General features: G+C 41.0%; 1 protein-coding gene across 1 annotated transcript in view; it reads left to right on the forward strand.

Moving 5' to 3' along the window:
- The window catches only part of mrc1a (mannose receptor, C type 1a), a 43,037-nt gene that overhangs the window by 6,258 nt on the left and 18,729 nt on the right, over window positions 1-18,050 (forward strand). Inside the window, exons 6-22 of the mRNA XM_077237961.1 lie at window positions 1-95; window positions 1,126-1,314; window positions 2,044-2,201; window positions 2,323-2,436; window positions 3,792-3,907; window positions 4,450-4,598; window positions 4,700-4,896; window positions 6,632-6,747; window positions 6,854-6,935; window positions 7,297-7,441; window positions 9,088-9,126; window positions 10,039-10,205; window positions 10,270-10,334; window positions 10,458-10,558; window positions 13,320-13,459; window positions 13,540-13,642; window positions 16,955-17,139. The exon at window positions 1-95 is cut by the window's left edge and continues 46 nt beyond it. Coding sequence (XP_077094076.1) covers window positions 1-95; window positions 1,126-1,314; window positions 2,044-2,201; window positions 2,323-2,436; window positions 3,792-3,907; window positions 4,450-4,598; window positions 4,700-4,896; window positions 6,632-6,747; window positions 6,854-6,935; window positions 7,297-7,441; window positions 9,088-9,126; window positions 10,039-10,205; window positions 10,270-10,334; window positions 10,458-10,558; window positions 13,320-13,459; window positions 13,540-13,642; window positions 16,955-17,139 — 2,161 coding nt within the window. The remainder of the gene's footprint in view (window positions 96-1,125; window positions 1,315-2,043; window positions 2,202-2,322; window positions 2,437-3,791; window positions 3,908-4,449; window positions 4,599-4,699; window positions 4,897-6,631; window positions 6,748-6,853; window positions 6,936-7,296; window positions 7,442-9,087; window positions 9,127-10,038; window positions 10,206-10,269; window positions 10,335-10,457; window positions 10,559-13,319; window positions 13,460-13,539; window positions 13,643-16,954; window positions 17,140-18,050) is intronic.

The following is an 18,050-nucleotide window of genomic DNA, read 5'->3' on the forward strand; positions in this document are numbered from 1 at the left end:
TGGTAAAGCATCAAAGTGGGAGAGTATGGCCTGCAGTAAGAAACTGGGCTACATCTGCAGCAAAGGCAACTCTACAGAACACACACCTCCACCAGGTACGATACCATACCATACCATACCATACCATCCATACCATACCATACCATACCATACCATACCATACCATACCATACCATACCATACCATACCATACCATACCATCCATACCATACCATGCCATACCATACCATACCATACCATATGGTACAATACGATACGATACAATTTGATACGATACGATACTATACAATATGGTACCATACTATATGATTACGATATGATACATTTACAATACCTTTACAATACGTTTACGATACGAATACAATACTATACCATACCATACGGTACAATACGATACGATACAATTTGATACGATACAATATGATACGATACGATACGGTACCATACCATATGGTACAATACGATACAATACAATTTGATACGATACGATATTACACGATACGGTACCATACTATATGATTACGATATGATACATTTACAATACGTTTACAATACGTTTACGATACAATTCGATACGGTACCATACCATATGACACCATACGGTACAATACGATATGATACAATTTGATACGATACGATACTATATGATACGGTACCATACAATACGAAACCATACGGTACAATACGATACCAAACAATTTGATACGACATGATACTATATGATACAGTACCATACTATATGATTACGATATGATACATTTACGTTACGTTTACAATACGTTTTCGATACAATACGATACGATTACAATACGATGCCATACAATACCATACAGCAGCAGAAACACACACACACACACACACACACACACACACACACACACACACACACACACACACACACACACACACACACACACACACACACACACACACACACACACACACACACACACACACACACACACACACACGCACACACACATAAAATAAAATAAAACACAATACAAACATAAAGTTCGTAGATTTTTTTTATAGTGACTTAAAGCCTTTGTCTGAAAGTTTCATAAGCTTCCTAACATGTTTTATCATTTACACTTAAAAGAATAGTGTTTTTTTCTGTTGCAGGTAAAGATCAGCCTAACTTCTGTCCTTCTGTGGCGTGGGTGCCGTACGCTGGCCACTGCTATAATCTGCAGCGCAGCAAGAAGATGAGCTGGAGAGACGCGCTAGCGGCGTGCCACAAGGAGGGTGCAGACTTAGCTAGCGTTCACAACATCGAGGAGCACAGTTTCATTATATCACAGACTGGCTACTGTAAGTATGAGCTGTGTCTACGTCCATTCAGAAACACACAGACCAAACAAACAGATAACGGTCTAGAGGAACGATTCAGATCCCGGACGAGCCCCCACATTTGTCATTACCGTCTCAAAGCTGACAAATGAAAGGAGGACATAGTGAAGTCAACATTATTTTAACATAAATAGAATATGTAAAACATGAAAACAACATGGTCATCTGTAATGTTAATGTATCAAATATAGAAAACAAAATACTCAAAACAAACAAAAGCCAAAATCAAACACAAATACATAGAACAGCGAATACTAAATGAGGCAAGGGTGTCGAGTTACAGGCAAGAGATTTTAAGGCATGAGGAAATTTTTTTTCAAGGAAAAAACTTTGAAATATATATTTTTGGTAATCAAAGATGAGTTTTAAGGGATAAAATTATTGACTACAGGGGGACTTTAACACAGCCTAAGCTTTTATAGAGGGAAGGACATCCTTCTCTCACTGGAACGTCTCACATCATGTTTTGGATTCTAATCGGACCGGCTTATTTCACTTACCACTGTGAGTGTTTACTCTGTAGTGGCTTTCCTGGAGCTCAAACAGTAGAGCGTTGGCGCTTGCAACGCCAAGGTCATGGGTTTGATTCCCAGGGAAAGCAAGAACTGATAAGAATGTAAATGTGTACCTTGAAATGCAATGTAAGTCGCTTTGGATAAAAGCGTCTGCCAAATGTACATGTAAATGTAGTGCCGACTGATGAGCTGTGGATTGGACTCAACGATCAGAGGGTTCAGAACCTGTTCGAGTGGTCGGACAGAACTCACGTCACCTTCACCAAGTGGATAGTTGGAGAACCTTCACACGCCATGAACCGCATGGAGGATTGTGTTCTTATCAAAGGAAAGGTGGGTGGTTTTTAATTATTATTGTTTTTTCCCCGATCCCGTTGTAACAGATCAGAGCGAGTGTGAGGGTCCATGTGAATCTATGATATTTGTATATTATTGAGTTGCGTCTGTGTGACAGGAGGGCAGATGGGCAGATCACGTGTGTGAGACGGAGCGCGGATACATCTGCAAGAAGAAGTCCACCAGCAAACCTGTTGGAGCCGCGGACATCGCCAGTTCCGGCTGCCAAGCTGTGAGTCCAGATCGCTTTATACTTTCAGAGACGAAAGAGAAAATCTAACAGATATATTTAAATAATAAATTAAATCATCTGTGCATCCATCTATCATTATTTGGGAATGTGCTTCAGTCTAGCTGTCTTACAATATATAGTCTTTTATTGCTTAAGATCTCATTTGCTAAATAAACATAAACTAAATCTTAGTTTTTGTTAATTTCATTATTTATTAATACATTCTTTAACCCTCTGGTGCTGTTTGGTTATTTTTGACGGAAAAAATATGTTTTTTTTTTGTTTTTGTTTTTTGGTTAAGTGGAATGGTTCGAAACTTGGTAAAGGTTTTGGCACTTGCTCTGTGAATACCAAATAAAATCATGGAGATGATTCGAGAAGATTAAACAGCTCTAAAATAAATAGTCACACTTGTGTACACATCGCGGTTAATAATGAGCGCATTGTAAATCTAGTGGAGGCGTTTGGTACTGCTCATCTTTAGAGATATCGACCTTACATTTGTAACACAACTTGTTTAGATTTATGGCTTGATTTTCTCACAGTTTTAGAATAAAATGTTTTGGAAAATATATATTTCATATAACATTTTAAAGTAGTACTTTGTACTTTTTTTCATAATAATAAACTTAAACTCATATAACTGTTTTTATGTTCAGTAAAAAAAAACTTTTTTCACTTTAGCAATAATCTACCAAGTGTCTTCTTTAAAAAGAGTTTGTTGCTCCAAAATAACATTGTCACAAGATTGTTGATGTTGTGTTGATTGGTGTCGATTTGTTACTCATGTGTTCTTTGTGTATATATGAATATGAGTATACATGAGTAACAAATCGACACCATATATATATATATAATTGTATATCTTTTATCAGTCTAGTGACAAGAGTAGTTGTTTCAATGGTACACTTCAGTCATTCTAGTAACTTTTATTAACTTTGCAACTACATGTCAACTAAAGGTGATGATACACAGGACAATGTTTTGAGCAATGTTTCTGGGCAATGTTGCATCAACGGGCTGATGAGACACAGGGCCCACGACCGATCTAAATTATCCAGATAGAAATGTATCGATTTTTTCAATGGGAAAGTGCCCAAGCAACAATGCTTAAAAAGTTGCCCCATGTACCATCAGCTTAACTCTCATTAGAGTATTAGTAGACTGTTAGGGTTAGTAGAATACGTTGATATATAGTTGCAAAGTTACTTATAGTTAGTAGAGTTACTAAAGTGAACCATCAAAACAAAGTGTAACCTAGTACAATTCTTCACAAGTCAGTAACTCACAGCAGTGTGTGTGTGTGTGTGTGTGTGTGTGTGTGTGTGTGTGTGTGTGTGTGTGTGCTTCCTCAGGGATGGGTCCGCTATGGATCTCACTGCTATCTTATAGCCATGGAGAGCAAGAGTTTTGCGGAGGCCAGTCTGCAGTGTGAGCAGACGGCGGCTCGACTGGTGGACGTGGCCGACAGGTAATGAGCTGTGACCGCTGGCCCAATGGTTAGAGAATCAGACTGAGATCCTGAAAGTTGCAGGTTTGATTCTCAGTACTGGATGAAATGACTTGAGAAAGGCTCCTAACCCCCAATCGCTCTCCGGGCGCCGCAGCAAAAAAAGGTTTCCCACTTCTCCGGGTGTATTACATAACATAAACCTTAAATATTTTACTATAAACCTAAATTAAAGGGTAGATTAAAGGAAGAAAATGACTCGATATGTTGTCTCAGTTTGTGAATGATTGTATAATGAAATGTATGCGTTATGAATGAATGCGTTCAAAGTTACCCTTGTCAATGTGTTCATTCATCACATTAAGATTATCTCTGGACTAATGCTGAAAAACTAACAATCAAATAATCTTAATGTTCGGTTTCTTTATGGACTTCATTTTCCCCCTTTGATTTAGTGAAATATGACCCAGATTCACGCTTCTGCTGTATCATGTGGCATAATGTTTCGTTATGATATTTCATTACACATACATCACATTATTTCAATGGTTTTCTTCACTTAGGTATGAGAACGCTTTCCTCATCAGTCTGGTCGGTCTCAGTTCTGAGAAGTATTTCTGGATCGGCTTGTGTAACACCGAACGCCTGGAGCGCTTCCAGTGGAGCAACGGAGATAAAGTCAGATTCACACACTTTAACGTAGGCATGCCAGGTGTGTGGATCAATAATCACAGGTCTTATGACATGTAAATATAATGCTTGCACTGTCTGAATCTGCCGGAGTTGAGAAGTGTTTGTTCTCCTGTCTGCTAGAAAGGCACCAAGGTTGTGTTGCCATGCTGACAGGAACGTCAGCGGGATTATGGGATGTTCTGGACTCTAACAGTAAACAGAAATTCATCTGTAAAAAGATGGCGGAGGGTGTTACCACAACACGAGTGCCACCGACAACACAACCGCTCACCTGTGCATCGGGCTGGATTAAGAAAGATTCAGGCAGCTGCATTCAGGTAAATGTGGACAAACACACTGCTTCAACACATAATGCTTTAAAGCGGCACTATGCAGTTTTTTTTAGCTTAACTGAACAGCTTCAGAGTTATTGGAATGGTTATATGACTCTTTTCAGGCTGAATGGTGGTCGTCTGGAATTACGGCACTGCAAACATACACGCGTACACGCCAGGCATAGACATTAAAAGAAAGATACACGCCCCCATCCAGGATCCGGCTAGCTATAAGAACAACTATCGTCATGGCTAAGCCGGCATATAAGAAGCAGAAAGCTAGGAAAGCATTGTCGGAGGAACAGAGAAAGAGGAAACGGCAGACTGACCGAGCGAGTCGTCAGACACGAGTAAACATCGGACCTGTGTTTCCAGAATGACGAAAAAAACGAAGAAAGTGCGGTCGGAAGAGTCTAGAAAAAGTAAACGAGAATCTGAAAGCGTGAGGAACCGGACAAGAGTCACTCGCTCAGGCTTTCACTGTTAAAGCTGATTCCTGCGATTATCATGAGAACAGTTGTCAATATCTCACATAATTATCAGGACATAAATAAGCCTACACGTTGTAAATAGTGTAAATGAGCGCAATTTGCAAACTATTATGATAAATTGCAATAATCACGTCTAACAACATCATAACGGACAATGTTACGAAGTAATGCGACGTACATGATGTAACTTTATTGATGACATCTGGCATTTAGGCTCAGGTAAGCCTAACGCAGTAGGCTACTGTATTATTATGAAGTGCAGAGGCCGTGAGTGCAGAGACGCTCTGCGTGAGTGGAGTTTACGACAGTAACGTTAAATACAAGTACTCTACAGCGACTCTAGGGGGCGTGGTTTGACAAAAACGGAAATCCTACATAGTGTGCCTTTAAAAACATTATCAGGACCCGTGGAGATTGAAACCAGTGAACATTGACCTGGAGTCATCATTATGGTACAAGTTGTGGTACTCTACATGGATTATTAAAACTACAGCCTGAGTTCAGGAACGGTATGGCCGTTGTTCAAGGCTTTATTTAGAGACCGTGATGTCGCTTGCGTGCTTAACCCATGAAAACACAACTTTACACAATGTTGTATTAACGTCTTGGGAGTCACATCTAATATTAAAAAAGTTATGTAGTCTGCTGTTTTGAAACACTGCGAAAGTTACATACTTTTCTCTTCGTAGTAAAAACATAAATATTACGTGTTTTTCTACGGAAAAAAAAAATCAAGACCAACATATTCAGTCAGAACAGCTTTATTTCTGTAGTGCTTTATACAATACAGATTGTTTCAAAGCAGCTTTACAGTGATAAACAGTACAGTAATGATCAATGATGCAAACCGAGTTCAATTCTGCGGTAAAGCAGCTCTAAAACCACAATAGTAAACAGTCATTCATTATTCAGGAGAAATCACCACAGTGTTTGTTCAGTTGTGTTCAATAACTCTATAAAGATCATCAAATATGAAATGATTTCAGTTCAGTAGGTCTGGATACAGAAGTGTGTGTTGCAGTCATCTCAGGTCAGAGATGTGACTGCGTCATCCGTGTGTTTGAGCAAAAAGCTTATCGTTTACAGCAAAATAAGAAGATTAGCGTTCCTGCTAAACTCAGTTTTGTTGCATCATCTGCAGTCTTTTTATGACAATAATATCTTTAATTGCTGCAAATGTCTGTCCATGGAAGGCCATAGGAAATGAATCTCTGTTTGTGACAATCACACTGTTCGTTTCTCCTTAGATATTCCAGAGGCAAACGGATGAGAAGAAGACTTGGCTGGACGCTCGCAGTTTCTGTCAAGCTATTGGTGGAGACTTGGCGAGCTTTCACTCTATACAAGAACTCAGCAAGTTACCGTGAGGGATTTATTCTGTTGTAACTCTCTATTATTGTTTGTCGGTCAGTAACACATGATGGTTATGTCGGGAACACATGTCTGGTGGTAAAGTGTGTATTCTGCAGGTATTCGAGCAGAGACACGGCGTGGATGGGCTTCAGTATGATCAACAGTAATTCTGGCTTTGTGTGGACTGATGAAACTCCTGTGAGTGTCTCATTATATAGAGAATATGCAAAACCAAACAGTTTCATTGAAGTCAATGTAATCTACAAAGTCTAAAATATTATATGCGACTGAAACGGTGGAGGAAAAGCTGTAATCTGTAACCTTTTTCTGAGGTCCAAAGAACCCAAGGTTTAGTCGCATTAATGCTTAAAACCACGCAGAGTCACACACACACTTATAGGTGGAATATATTTTCAGAACATCCAGATATCTATTGATTTGAGTTGAAATAATTTCATGTGTAAAATTAATCTTACAGCTTCTGGTTTAAAAAATATAATTGTCCACTTTATCATACCAACTATGTACTGTGTGAATCTGTGTTTGCATTTCTTTTCAGTCTGATTTTGAGAACTGGGCATATGGAGAACCCAACAACTACAACAACCAGGAGCACTGTGCAGAAACGGGCTTTAACTTCAGACACTGGTGGAACGATGTGGACTGCGAATCCTATAAAGACTGGATTTGCCAGATACCAATAGGTACACATGTATGGATATGATACTGTACGTCAAATAGATCTGTGGAATAAATCTAAATGCAGAATAATACCCACAAATGCAAACTTGCCACTTGATGTAATGTACTGACGTGTTTCTTGGTTCTTCATGTGAGGTTAAGGGTTAATTCAGTCAAAAAATGGTAAATGCACCTTAAAAACTTGGATAGACAACAGGATGGGTATCGTCCAAGCATGAAGTGTGTCTCAATCTCAGTGCACTGTTAAAAAACAATATGCCTCTCCAACATAAACATTTCTAGTGACCCGTTGCACCTAAAATTTTTAGTTGGCCCAATTTAAGTGGCAGAAACCAACTTTTTTGTGTTGTGCTGACTACCCCTGCATGTAGACTGAACTTGAAATAGAATGTTGTGTCAATTAAATATTTTCTGTTGACTAAACATAGCTTGTTGGGTTCGGCCAACTAAAGTTAAGTTTTCTAAACTACATCCAATAAGTTCAGCCAACTAAAGTGGTGTTTTGAAAATCGAATTATAAGCCACCATTATGGTGATCAGTGTTTGCTGTAGTTGGGCTTGTGACACTTAAACTGTTAACATTAGATTTTGTTTGGCAGTTGTATCTGAGTTATAAGTGCCAGATGATCAAAGAGAAAAGATGATCTGACGGTGTTGGTCTAAACAATCCAAAGGATTTCTTAAAAGTTGTTCTAATAAAAAAAAAATTTTTTTAGTCACAGACATAAAGAATCAGTGTATTAATCTCAACAATGGTGACAAACAGAATATTCAATTAGGATAATGATATTACTAAGACATTTCAGATCATAATTTATTCATACCGCAATGCATGATGGGAGCCATGAATGAGTTTTGACTGGTGGCACCCAAAATGCACTGCAACATGCTTTATTATCGATGTCAGTGTGTGTCTAAAAAAATTTTTCAGAGTGTTTTAATCAGAAAAACTTTTAAGAAATATTTTGTACTATATTGAAAATGCTGAAAATCGTTTGCTATAGAATCACTAAAAAACTCTCAAGTGATGATTATGTCAAAATATAACCAACACCATCGGAATCACCTTTTCTCTTTAATCATCTGGCAGTTTTAACTCACATACAACTGCCAAACAAAATCTAATGTTAACTGTTTAAGGTTCACGAGCCCAAATGAAGCAAACACCGATGACCATAATGGTGGCTTATAATTCGATTTTCAAAACACCACTTTAGTTGGCTGAACTTATTGGATGTAGTTTAGAAAACTTAACTCTAGTTGGCCGAACCCAACAAGCTATGTTTATTCAACAGAAAATATTTAATTGACACAACATTCTATTTCAAGTTCAGTCTACGTGCAGGGGCAGACAGCACAACACAAAAAAGTTGGTTTCCGCAACTTAAATTGGGCCAACTAAAAATTTTAGGTGCAAAATTTTAGGTCACTAGAAATGTTTATGTTGGAGGGGCATATATATTTTTTTTTTACAGTGTGATTATGCAAACACACACTGTGATAATGAGCTGTGTCCAAAAGATCTATGGTTTAATGGTCAGAAACTAGTGTAACTAAATGCTGTTTTGAATTATATTCTGATGAAACTAGTCCGATACAACATGCACATAAACTTAACAATAACACTTTTGTACTGTTTGTTCAATAGGCACAACTCCAAAACCTCCACCGACCACTGCAAGCCAGGGTTAGTAACTCCTTCATAATCATAAGCATTTTCAGGTATTTCCTAACCCCAATTGCAATGTTTAGCCCTTCATTGAATTAATATATTATGTAATATGTTTTTTTTTTTTTTTGGAACATTTTTACTCTTAAGGAGAAAACCAAACAGACTGTGTCCTCACTGTAGACTGGTTAGGTTTTATTTAATGTAATATAATTTGTGGATAATGCACATCTATAATATTTCAGGCAGGTTTCGACCGGGACTAAAACACATCGGCTCATTTTATGCAGAGCTTTTTATCATCACTTACTAACTTAAAGCAAGACACTACAGGCAAAAACTGTTTTTACACGCAGCGGTCAGTTTTGAGATTTTGGGTTATTTGGTGTTTCATAAAGTGTTGTTTCAAACTATTGGAAACATCCAAAATATACTTTTACTGTTGCTTTTATTTGCACTTTATCCATTTGCATGTGTAGATCTCAATTAAGAGTTTTATCTTCACATCAGCAGCACTTACATATTATACATATTCCAATCCATATTCTGAAGTTTTAAACTGAGCGGTTTAATCATATATAATTTGCCTGATTTTATTCAACATAAAAAAATGTTTTTTTTTCTCTCTCGCTGTTGACAGTATTTTCAGTGATAAAAAGAGAAATCCGCCTTTAACTCTAACATTTAACCAAATTTTGAACCTGGTTTAATCCAGTGATCAGATTTCTGTTTTGGACGTTTATGCAAATTAGTGCATATTTAATTATAAATGAGATATACTGAGATAATGCATCATTTGCATATTTAAATATAACATATCAGAAAACCTGTAAAACACTTTTTTTTTTTTGCAATTCTTAATGCAATCATGACCAGTACAAATCACACAATCACAGATCAAGACAACGTTAAGTTGTTTTTATTCCACAGTGGAATATAACATGACGTCTGATGGCTGGATCCAGTACAACACGAGCCAGTACTTCATTAATGAAGAGCTCCTGCCGATGGAAGAAGCTCGCTCGTTCTGCAAGAGGAATCATGCAGATCTCGTGGTCATTACTGGGAAAACGGAGAGGAAGTTTTTATGGAAGCAGGTGAATGACTTGATGCGGTAACATTATTGTGTGATCATTCAGATTGACTGACTCTGTTTTACAGATATCGAGGAGGCCCGAGAATCAATACTACATCGGGATGAGGGTGGAGTTGGACAAATCATTTAGGTGAGATTGAAAGAGCTGGATAAATGACTTATTATTCAACAGATACTTTAGCAAGGCATTGTTTAATTTAAGTACATTTGTGCTGGTTTTATAATCGTTTTCTTTTTTCTTTTCTATTAATAGCTGGGTGGACGGTTCACCTGTTGTATATACATCATGGGATCAAAATGAACCAAATTTTGCCAATAATGATGAGAACTGTGTGTCCATTTACAAGAGTATGGGTAAGTACTCCCCATCCATTCATAGAGTAGCATGTCAGCCAGTTTAACTCCAACCGGCTTCAAATCGCCTGCCTGGAAGCTTCTATTGAGCCAAAAGACCCTGATTAGCAGTTTCAGCTGGGTTTATGCTGGGTACACACCATAAGATTTTTTACATCTTATGAGATTTCAAAATGTGATAGACCACAAACATGAGGAAAAAAAAAATCCTAGATTGAACATTGTTGCTCCTATAGTGTGTGTGGTGTGCCATGATGTGACAGACAGCACAACACACACAAACAGATTTTCAACCAGAGTCTGGACTGTGAACACAGGAAATCACATGTGTTCTGGCACACCTATCCTTATATGGAATGGTTTTTATACTGAGTTAATTACATTTTCTATTCCCAACCTATTCAACAGAGAAAACTTTCAGCATTTTTACATTTGAATAAATATGGTTCCTCATAATGTAGGTCAAACCAGTACACAATCACACACACACACACACGCACGCACACACACACACACACACACACACACACACACACACACACACACACACACACACACACACACACACACACACACACACACACACACACACACACACACACACACACACACACACACACACACACACACACACACACACACACACAAAATCTACTCTGTTGCTATTTGGTTAGCTACCTGGTAATAACATTGCAGAAGCTGTTCCTGACCAACTCTTTTCCTTGTCCAGTCTATTATGGAAGGTTTTACACGACACATTGTACAAACATTCGTGTTGTTGCTACAAATCAACAAGCTGATCCTCATCTCTGCTGTCCACATCAGCTTCACTCTGTACTGCGCATGACTGCGCTTGTTATGCTTCCGTCTTCCATCATCTTGCTTTCTGATTGGATATTGTTTCGTTTCACGTGATGATCTCCAGAACGTGCGCGTTTGTCCTGGGGGTTCCCTCATACATCAGGATTTCTGATCATAAATATTCAAAATGTTGAATATTTATGATTCGCGATCGGGGCGGCTCCGAATTGGGACATTGCTAGGATTGTCAGAAGGGGGGAATCAGTCCAAAATCAGCCCGATAATCTTTTGGTGTGTACCCAGTAGTTGTGGTTAGAATTGAACTCGGCAGGAAAAAAACGTGTTTTCCATGTGTTTTGACCACTAGATGACACTGTGCAGTGGTTCACTACCCTGGTCCTGGAGTAACCTCTGCACTGCACATTTAGGGTACGCTTACATGACAACAATGTACTAAAAGTTTTTCCTTTGTGTTTTTCTTGTACAGTCAACAGCGTTTTCAAAATTATCCCTGTTCACACGAATCCGCCACAACGACTAAAAACAGAGAAATGCATGCGCATGACGTCAAAGTTTTTACAAATTCACGTTTTTGCAGGTTATATGGAGGCGATAACAGTATCGTTTTTAAAAAGTTTGTGTTTTCAGGTTCCCGAAACACCGTTGACATGTAAATTAAAGGCCAAAACACATACAACGTTTTCAGTTTTCCGTTTGGAAATGGTGTGATGTGTTGTCTCTCTACTCAAACATGCTTGATTCAACTCATCATGGCTGCTTTTCCAGATAACGATGGATCTTAGCACTCAGCAGGTTTAAGGACAGTCATACAAACAAACAAAAACAAAACATCTGGGTTGATATTGCACCAAAACTGACTGAAACTAGTGGCATTAAAAGATCAGGGAAGGAGGTCAGGATGAAGTGGCAGGACTTTGCCAGCCTTGCTGAAAGGAAGAGAGCACTGTAGAGGACAACATGTAATAAAACAGGTGGTGGGACCAATGAGTCCTCACTTCTCACACCAGAGGAAGAAAAGACTTGTCAATACTTTTTATATTTTCTCCAACAAATTCATAAGGATTTTTTTTTTTAAATAGTAAATCAGCTCCATTGCGGATTTCAGTGTTCAAGGGCTTATTGCGGTCCATTTAAACATTTTTCAAGGGTTCTGTTAGTAGTGGGCCCTTGTGCAACTTAAACAATCACGTACATCCGAGTGAACGAGACAGAGGGAAGTTAGCGAGGGAAGGGCAGAGCTAAACGCAGCCCAGGACCCCCGAATTTAAACATTTTTCAAGGGTTCTGTCAGTAGTGGGCACTTGTGCAACTTAAGCAATCACGTACATCCGAGTGAACGAGACAGAGGGAAGTTAGCGAGGGAAGGGCAGAGCTAAACGCAGCCCAGGACCTCCGAGAATCAAACACTTGCAGTTTTGGTGCTCCTGGAGTAGGATTGGGAACCACTGCCTTCAGTCATGATTGTCCAGTCAAGTTTTCTCAATACATTAATGGGTTGTTGAGATACCTCATGTCCCAAACATTAGATTAAATATGGTTGATTGATAATAATCACTGATTATATAATAATTATTGATTTTGATAGAAATCAGCATACTTGATTGCCTTAACGGGTTGTTTAACGGGTTATATTTAACGGGTATATGTTAGATGTGGGGGAAAAAAACAGTTTTCAGTTTTTCAAGTCTATAATGTCATAAAGAGCAACAATAAAGGCAAAGTATAACTTAAGGTATATCGATGGACAAGCTATATGGTTGACAGTATAATTTAGGTTTATAATGGGTATAGTTTTACATAAGCTTTTAATATCAAATCAGTGTTCTTATATAATGCACCTATAATATTATGTAATCTATTTGCCAAGACATATATGATTATAAAGCTGCATTATCCTCTATTCCCTGCACAAAGTATTAGCAATATGTTTTTTTTAAAGGATTCTGGAATGATATCAACTGTGGTGTGGGGTTGCCCTCCATCTGTAAGAGAAGTTCGGACTTTGTCAACACCACCATGTTGCCCTCCACTGTGCCACCAGGAGGCTGTACTCCAGAATGGACCATGTTTCAGGGCAGAGTGAGTGTTTCACTGTCTGTGAAACCAGGCCTGTATGAAATCTGCACATTTTAATTCAAAGCACTTGTATTTTCAAATAGTGTTACAAGTATTTTAATACTATGATGACATGGCATAAGTCTCGGGACCACTGCATTTCACATGGAGGCAATCTGGTGTCCATTCGGCGTCATGAAGAGCAAGGTGAGCATTACACTTGTGAAACATTTACACGCACACCAAAAAAGCTGGTTATTGTGAGAAATCTGCTTAAGAAGAGAGAGAGCTTGGTGACAGATAAGGAATTACATGGACTTGAGACACATGCACACATCACTACTTGATACTAAATTTACCATCTTATTCATCAGAATGCTGTTGTGTAATTTTTTTCACTATGAGTCTGAGGTGAGTCTGATATTTTTGTTTGTCAGTTTGCTCCAACATTATTTCTTATAAGAATCCCCCCAAACCTTTTGTTTTGGCTGTTGGCCTTCCAGTCTAATGCTGTACCATCAAACAGCTCATCTGTATCAAAAAGTTTTTTGTGTCATTAGCATACACCCTAATTGGACTGAACCATTTGTAGTTTTATCTGGGGGGAGGGGGAATAGTTGTTGAACAATTATTTCCTTGTCTTTTCCTTTTCTTATAGTGTGGTTAAGTACCCATGGGTTTACACAGATTGTTATTTGTGTATATGTTATATGAGACCATATGTATATCAAACTCTACATTGAGAATTAATCATTCTTTTTGGATAAATCATTGTTTGATTTATGAACATAGCCCTTCGGGGAAGGCTTTAAGGCTGTGTCGACCATTCTGGCTGCCAAGGGAATTGAAGCAGTCATAATCACAGCTGTGTACTGAGTCTACCCCGATCCTTTGTTCCTCCGGCTCCACCTTGGTCCTCCAAGTCTGACCTGGTCCTCTGTTCCTCCGGCTCCATGTTGGTCCTCCAGGTCTAACCTGGTCCTCTGTTCCTCCATCTCCACCTTGGTTCTCCGAGCCTGCCCTGGTTCTCTGTTCCTCCGGCTCCTTCTTGGTCCTCCAAACCTGCCTTGGTTCTCTGCTCCTCCGGCTCCACCTTGGTCCTCTGAGCCTGCCCTGGTCTTCTGTTCCTCCGGTTCCACCTTGGTGCTCTGAGCCTGTCCTGGTCCTCTGTTCCTCCGGTTCCACCTTGGTCCTCCGAGCCTACCCTAGTCCTCTGTTCATCCGGCTCCACCTTGGTCCTCTGAGCCTGCCCTGGTTCTCTGTTCCTCTGGCTCGACCTTGGTCCTCTGAGCCTGCCCTGGTCCTCTGTTCCTCCGGCTCCACCTTGGTCCTCTAAGCCTGCCCTAGTCCTTTGTTCCTCCGGCTCCACCTTGGTGCTCTGAGCCTGCCCTGGTCCTCTGTTCCTCCTGCTCTGCCCTAGTCCTCTGTTCCTCCGGCTCCACCTTGGTCCTCTAAGGCTGCCCTGGTCCTCTGTTCCTCCGGCTCCACCTTGGTCCTCTGAGCCTGCCCTAGTCCTCTGTTCCTCCGGCTCCACCTTGGTCCTCTAAGCCTGCCCTAGTCCTTTGTTCCTCCGGCTCCACCTTGGTGCTCTGAGCCTGCCCTGGTCCTCTGTTCCTCCTGCTCTGCCCTAGTCCTCTGTTCCTCCGGCTCCACCTTTGTCCTCCGCGCCTGCCCTGGTCCTCTGTTCCTCCGGCTCCACCTTGGTCCTCTGAGCCTGCCCTGGTCCTCTGTTCCTCTGGGTCCACCTCGGTCCTTTAAGGCTGCCCTGGTCCTCTGTTCCTCCGGCTCCACCTTGGTCCTCTAAGGCTGCCCTGGTCCTCTGTTTCTCCGGCTCCACCTTGGTCCTCTGAGCCTGCCCTAGTCCTCTGTTACTCCGGCTCCACCTTGGTCCTCCGCGCCTGCCCTGGTCCTCTGTTCCTCCGGCTCCACCTTGGTCCTCTAAGGCTGCGCTGGTCCTCTGTTCCTCCGGCTCCACCTCGTTCCTCTGAGCCTGCCCTGGTCCTCTGTTCTTCCGGCTCCATTTTGGTCCTCTGAGCCTGCCCTGGTCCTCTGTTCCTCCGGCTCCACCTTGGTCCTCTAAGGCTGCCCTGGTCCTCTGTTCCTCCGGCTCCACCTTGGTCCTCTGAGCCTGCCCTAGTCCTCTGTTCCTCCGGCTCCACCTTTGTCCTCCGCGCCTGCCCTGGTCCTCTGTTCCTCCGGCTCCACCTTGGTCCTCTGAGCCTGCCCTGGTCCTCTGTTCCTCTGGGTCCACCTCGGTCCTTTAAGGCTGCCCTGGTCCTCTGTTCCTCCGGCTCCACCTTGGTCCTCTAAGGCTGCCCTGGTCCTCTGTTCCTCCGGCTCCACCTTGGTCCTCTGAGCCTGCCCTAGTCCTCTGTTACTCCGGCTCCACCTTGGTCCTCCGCGCCTGCCCTAGTCCTCTGTTCCTCCGGCTCCACCTTGGTCCTCTAAGGCTGCGCTGGTCCTCTGTTCCTCCGGCTCCACCTTGGTCCTCTAAGGCTGCCCTGGTCCTCTGTTCCTCCGGCTCCACCTTGGTCCTCTGAGCCTGCCCTAGTCCTCTGTTCCTCCGGCTCCACCTTGGTCCTCCGCGCCTGCCCTGGTCCTCTGTTCCTCCAGCTCCACCTTGGTCCTCTGAGCCTGCCCTGGTCCTCTGTTCCTCCTGTGCCACCTTGGTCCTCTGAGCCTGCCCTGGTCCTCTGTTCCTCCAGCTCCACCTTGGTCCTCTGAGCCTGCCCTGGTCCTCTGTTCCTCCAGCTCCACCTTGGTCCTCCGAGCCTGCCCTAGTCCTATGTTCCTCCGGCTCCACCTTTGTCCTCCGATCCTGCCTTGTCCTCTGTTCCTCAGACTCCACCTTGGTCCTCCGAGCCTGCCCTGGTCTTCTGTTGCTCCGGTTCCACCTTGGTCTCCACCTTAGTCCTCTATACCGCTAACACTGCCATGGTCATTGGTCCAGTGTGCTCTGCCCTTGATCTCCATCTCTTCGGCTCTGCTATAGTCATCCACTCTTCCAACTCCACCGTGGACCCTACCTCCACTGGCCCCACTCTGCCAGCTCCACTGTGGTCATCTCCTCTGTCAGGGGTCATGTCTTGTTTGTTTTTTTTCTAGCTCTTTGAGTTTAGTTTCTTTACCTGTGTTTAGTCCTGGTGCCCTTGGCTTCTATTGTTAAGGATTTTTATATTTTGTTTATTTTGTATTTATTTTCTTCTGTAATAAACTGCTCTTGGGTTTATGCTCTCCATTACTGGATAATACAGAACACCCCTTTCTGCAAAAACTTTAGAATAAACCATTTTCTTAAGTGCATGTAAACGTAAATGACTGTGAGTGATGTAAATTTCTAACTCTTTAAACTTGAACTCTAAAATAAAACCATGTCCTTAACAGGCAAATCAGGTAAGTTTACAACAACATGCAATTTGTCGGTCCACACAGAAAACAGAACAGTTCTGCTAAGAAACCAAAATTATTTTAAAAGATTAACAAAATTATTTAAATATGACCTTTTAATTCTGTTTGCAGCATTCCTTACTACTCTAATGCTGGCTTCAGATGATGATGTATGGATTGGTTTTAATGATGTCAATTGGGAGATGAGGTTTTTGTGGACTGATGGTAACGGTGTCAGCTACACAAACTGGGCCAAGGGTCAACCTTCATCACTGCCAGATAGCTCTTCCAGGATGTATGGCTACTTTGATTCAGAGGCAGGTATTCACACCAAATTGCAGAAAAAGGCTATCTAGTATCTATAAATATGACCAGAATCATCAGAGTTTCTCCTTTGAGATGAGATGTTTATGCCAGACATACAAAACATTCCTAAAATTATCCAAATCTGACCAAAAATAATATTTTTTTCTTGTAAAGCACACTTTTTTGTTGCATAAAAACACCTCTTAGAAAACACTTGACTGAACATTTCGATGTCTAACAGTTGTTCTATGTATGACCCGACAGAGGAAATCTGACCAAATCTAACCGAAAAATGTATGTTTTAGTTGTTTACCTGACATTTTTGCCAAATAAATAAATAAATTCAGGAACGAGAAAAATACAAATTTAACTGTCTTTAGTTACCCTCAAATCCGATAACATCTTTTACCCACTGGGGTCAATTTGACCCCAGTAATTTAAACCTCCAGAATATGATTTTTTTTTTTACAAAGGTTTGTGTCTCAGGTAATTTATATCTTTGTTGACTACTTAAATAAACTTTTAAGGATTAAAAGATCCTTGACAGGATACTCACTAGTAACGTTTGGCAATGAACCGACAAAAGACAGCGAAACACAAGGGGATAAAATAGGGAGACTAATCATGACAGGTGACACAGATAAAGCAATAATGACTAAATCAGGATAACAAGGGGGCGGGGTACAGAGACGAGACAACACAAGCACATGGCCCAAACAACAGACCATGCGCTTGTACATAAAACATGGGTCTGTCATGATCCTGCCACAATACTAGAAGAATACAAGGACATGATGGCAGAATCATGACAGAACTCCCCGCTTAAGGAGCAGCTTCCAGACGCTCAAAGGGACACTAAGCACAAGACAAGACGGAACGAGACATAGACAAAAACCAACAAAACATGGAAAACACTAATAAC

This window comes from Siphateles boraxobius, unplaced genomic scaffold, assembly GCF_051911475.1.
Source record: "Siphateles boraxobius isolate OS27281-9 unplaced genomic scaffold, OSU_SipBor_1 214, whole genome shotgun sequence".
Lineage (NCBI taxonomy): Eukaryota > Metazoa > Chordata > Actinopteri > Cypriniformes > Leuciscidae > Siphateles > Siphateles boraxobius.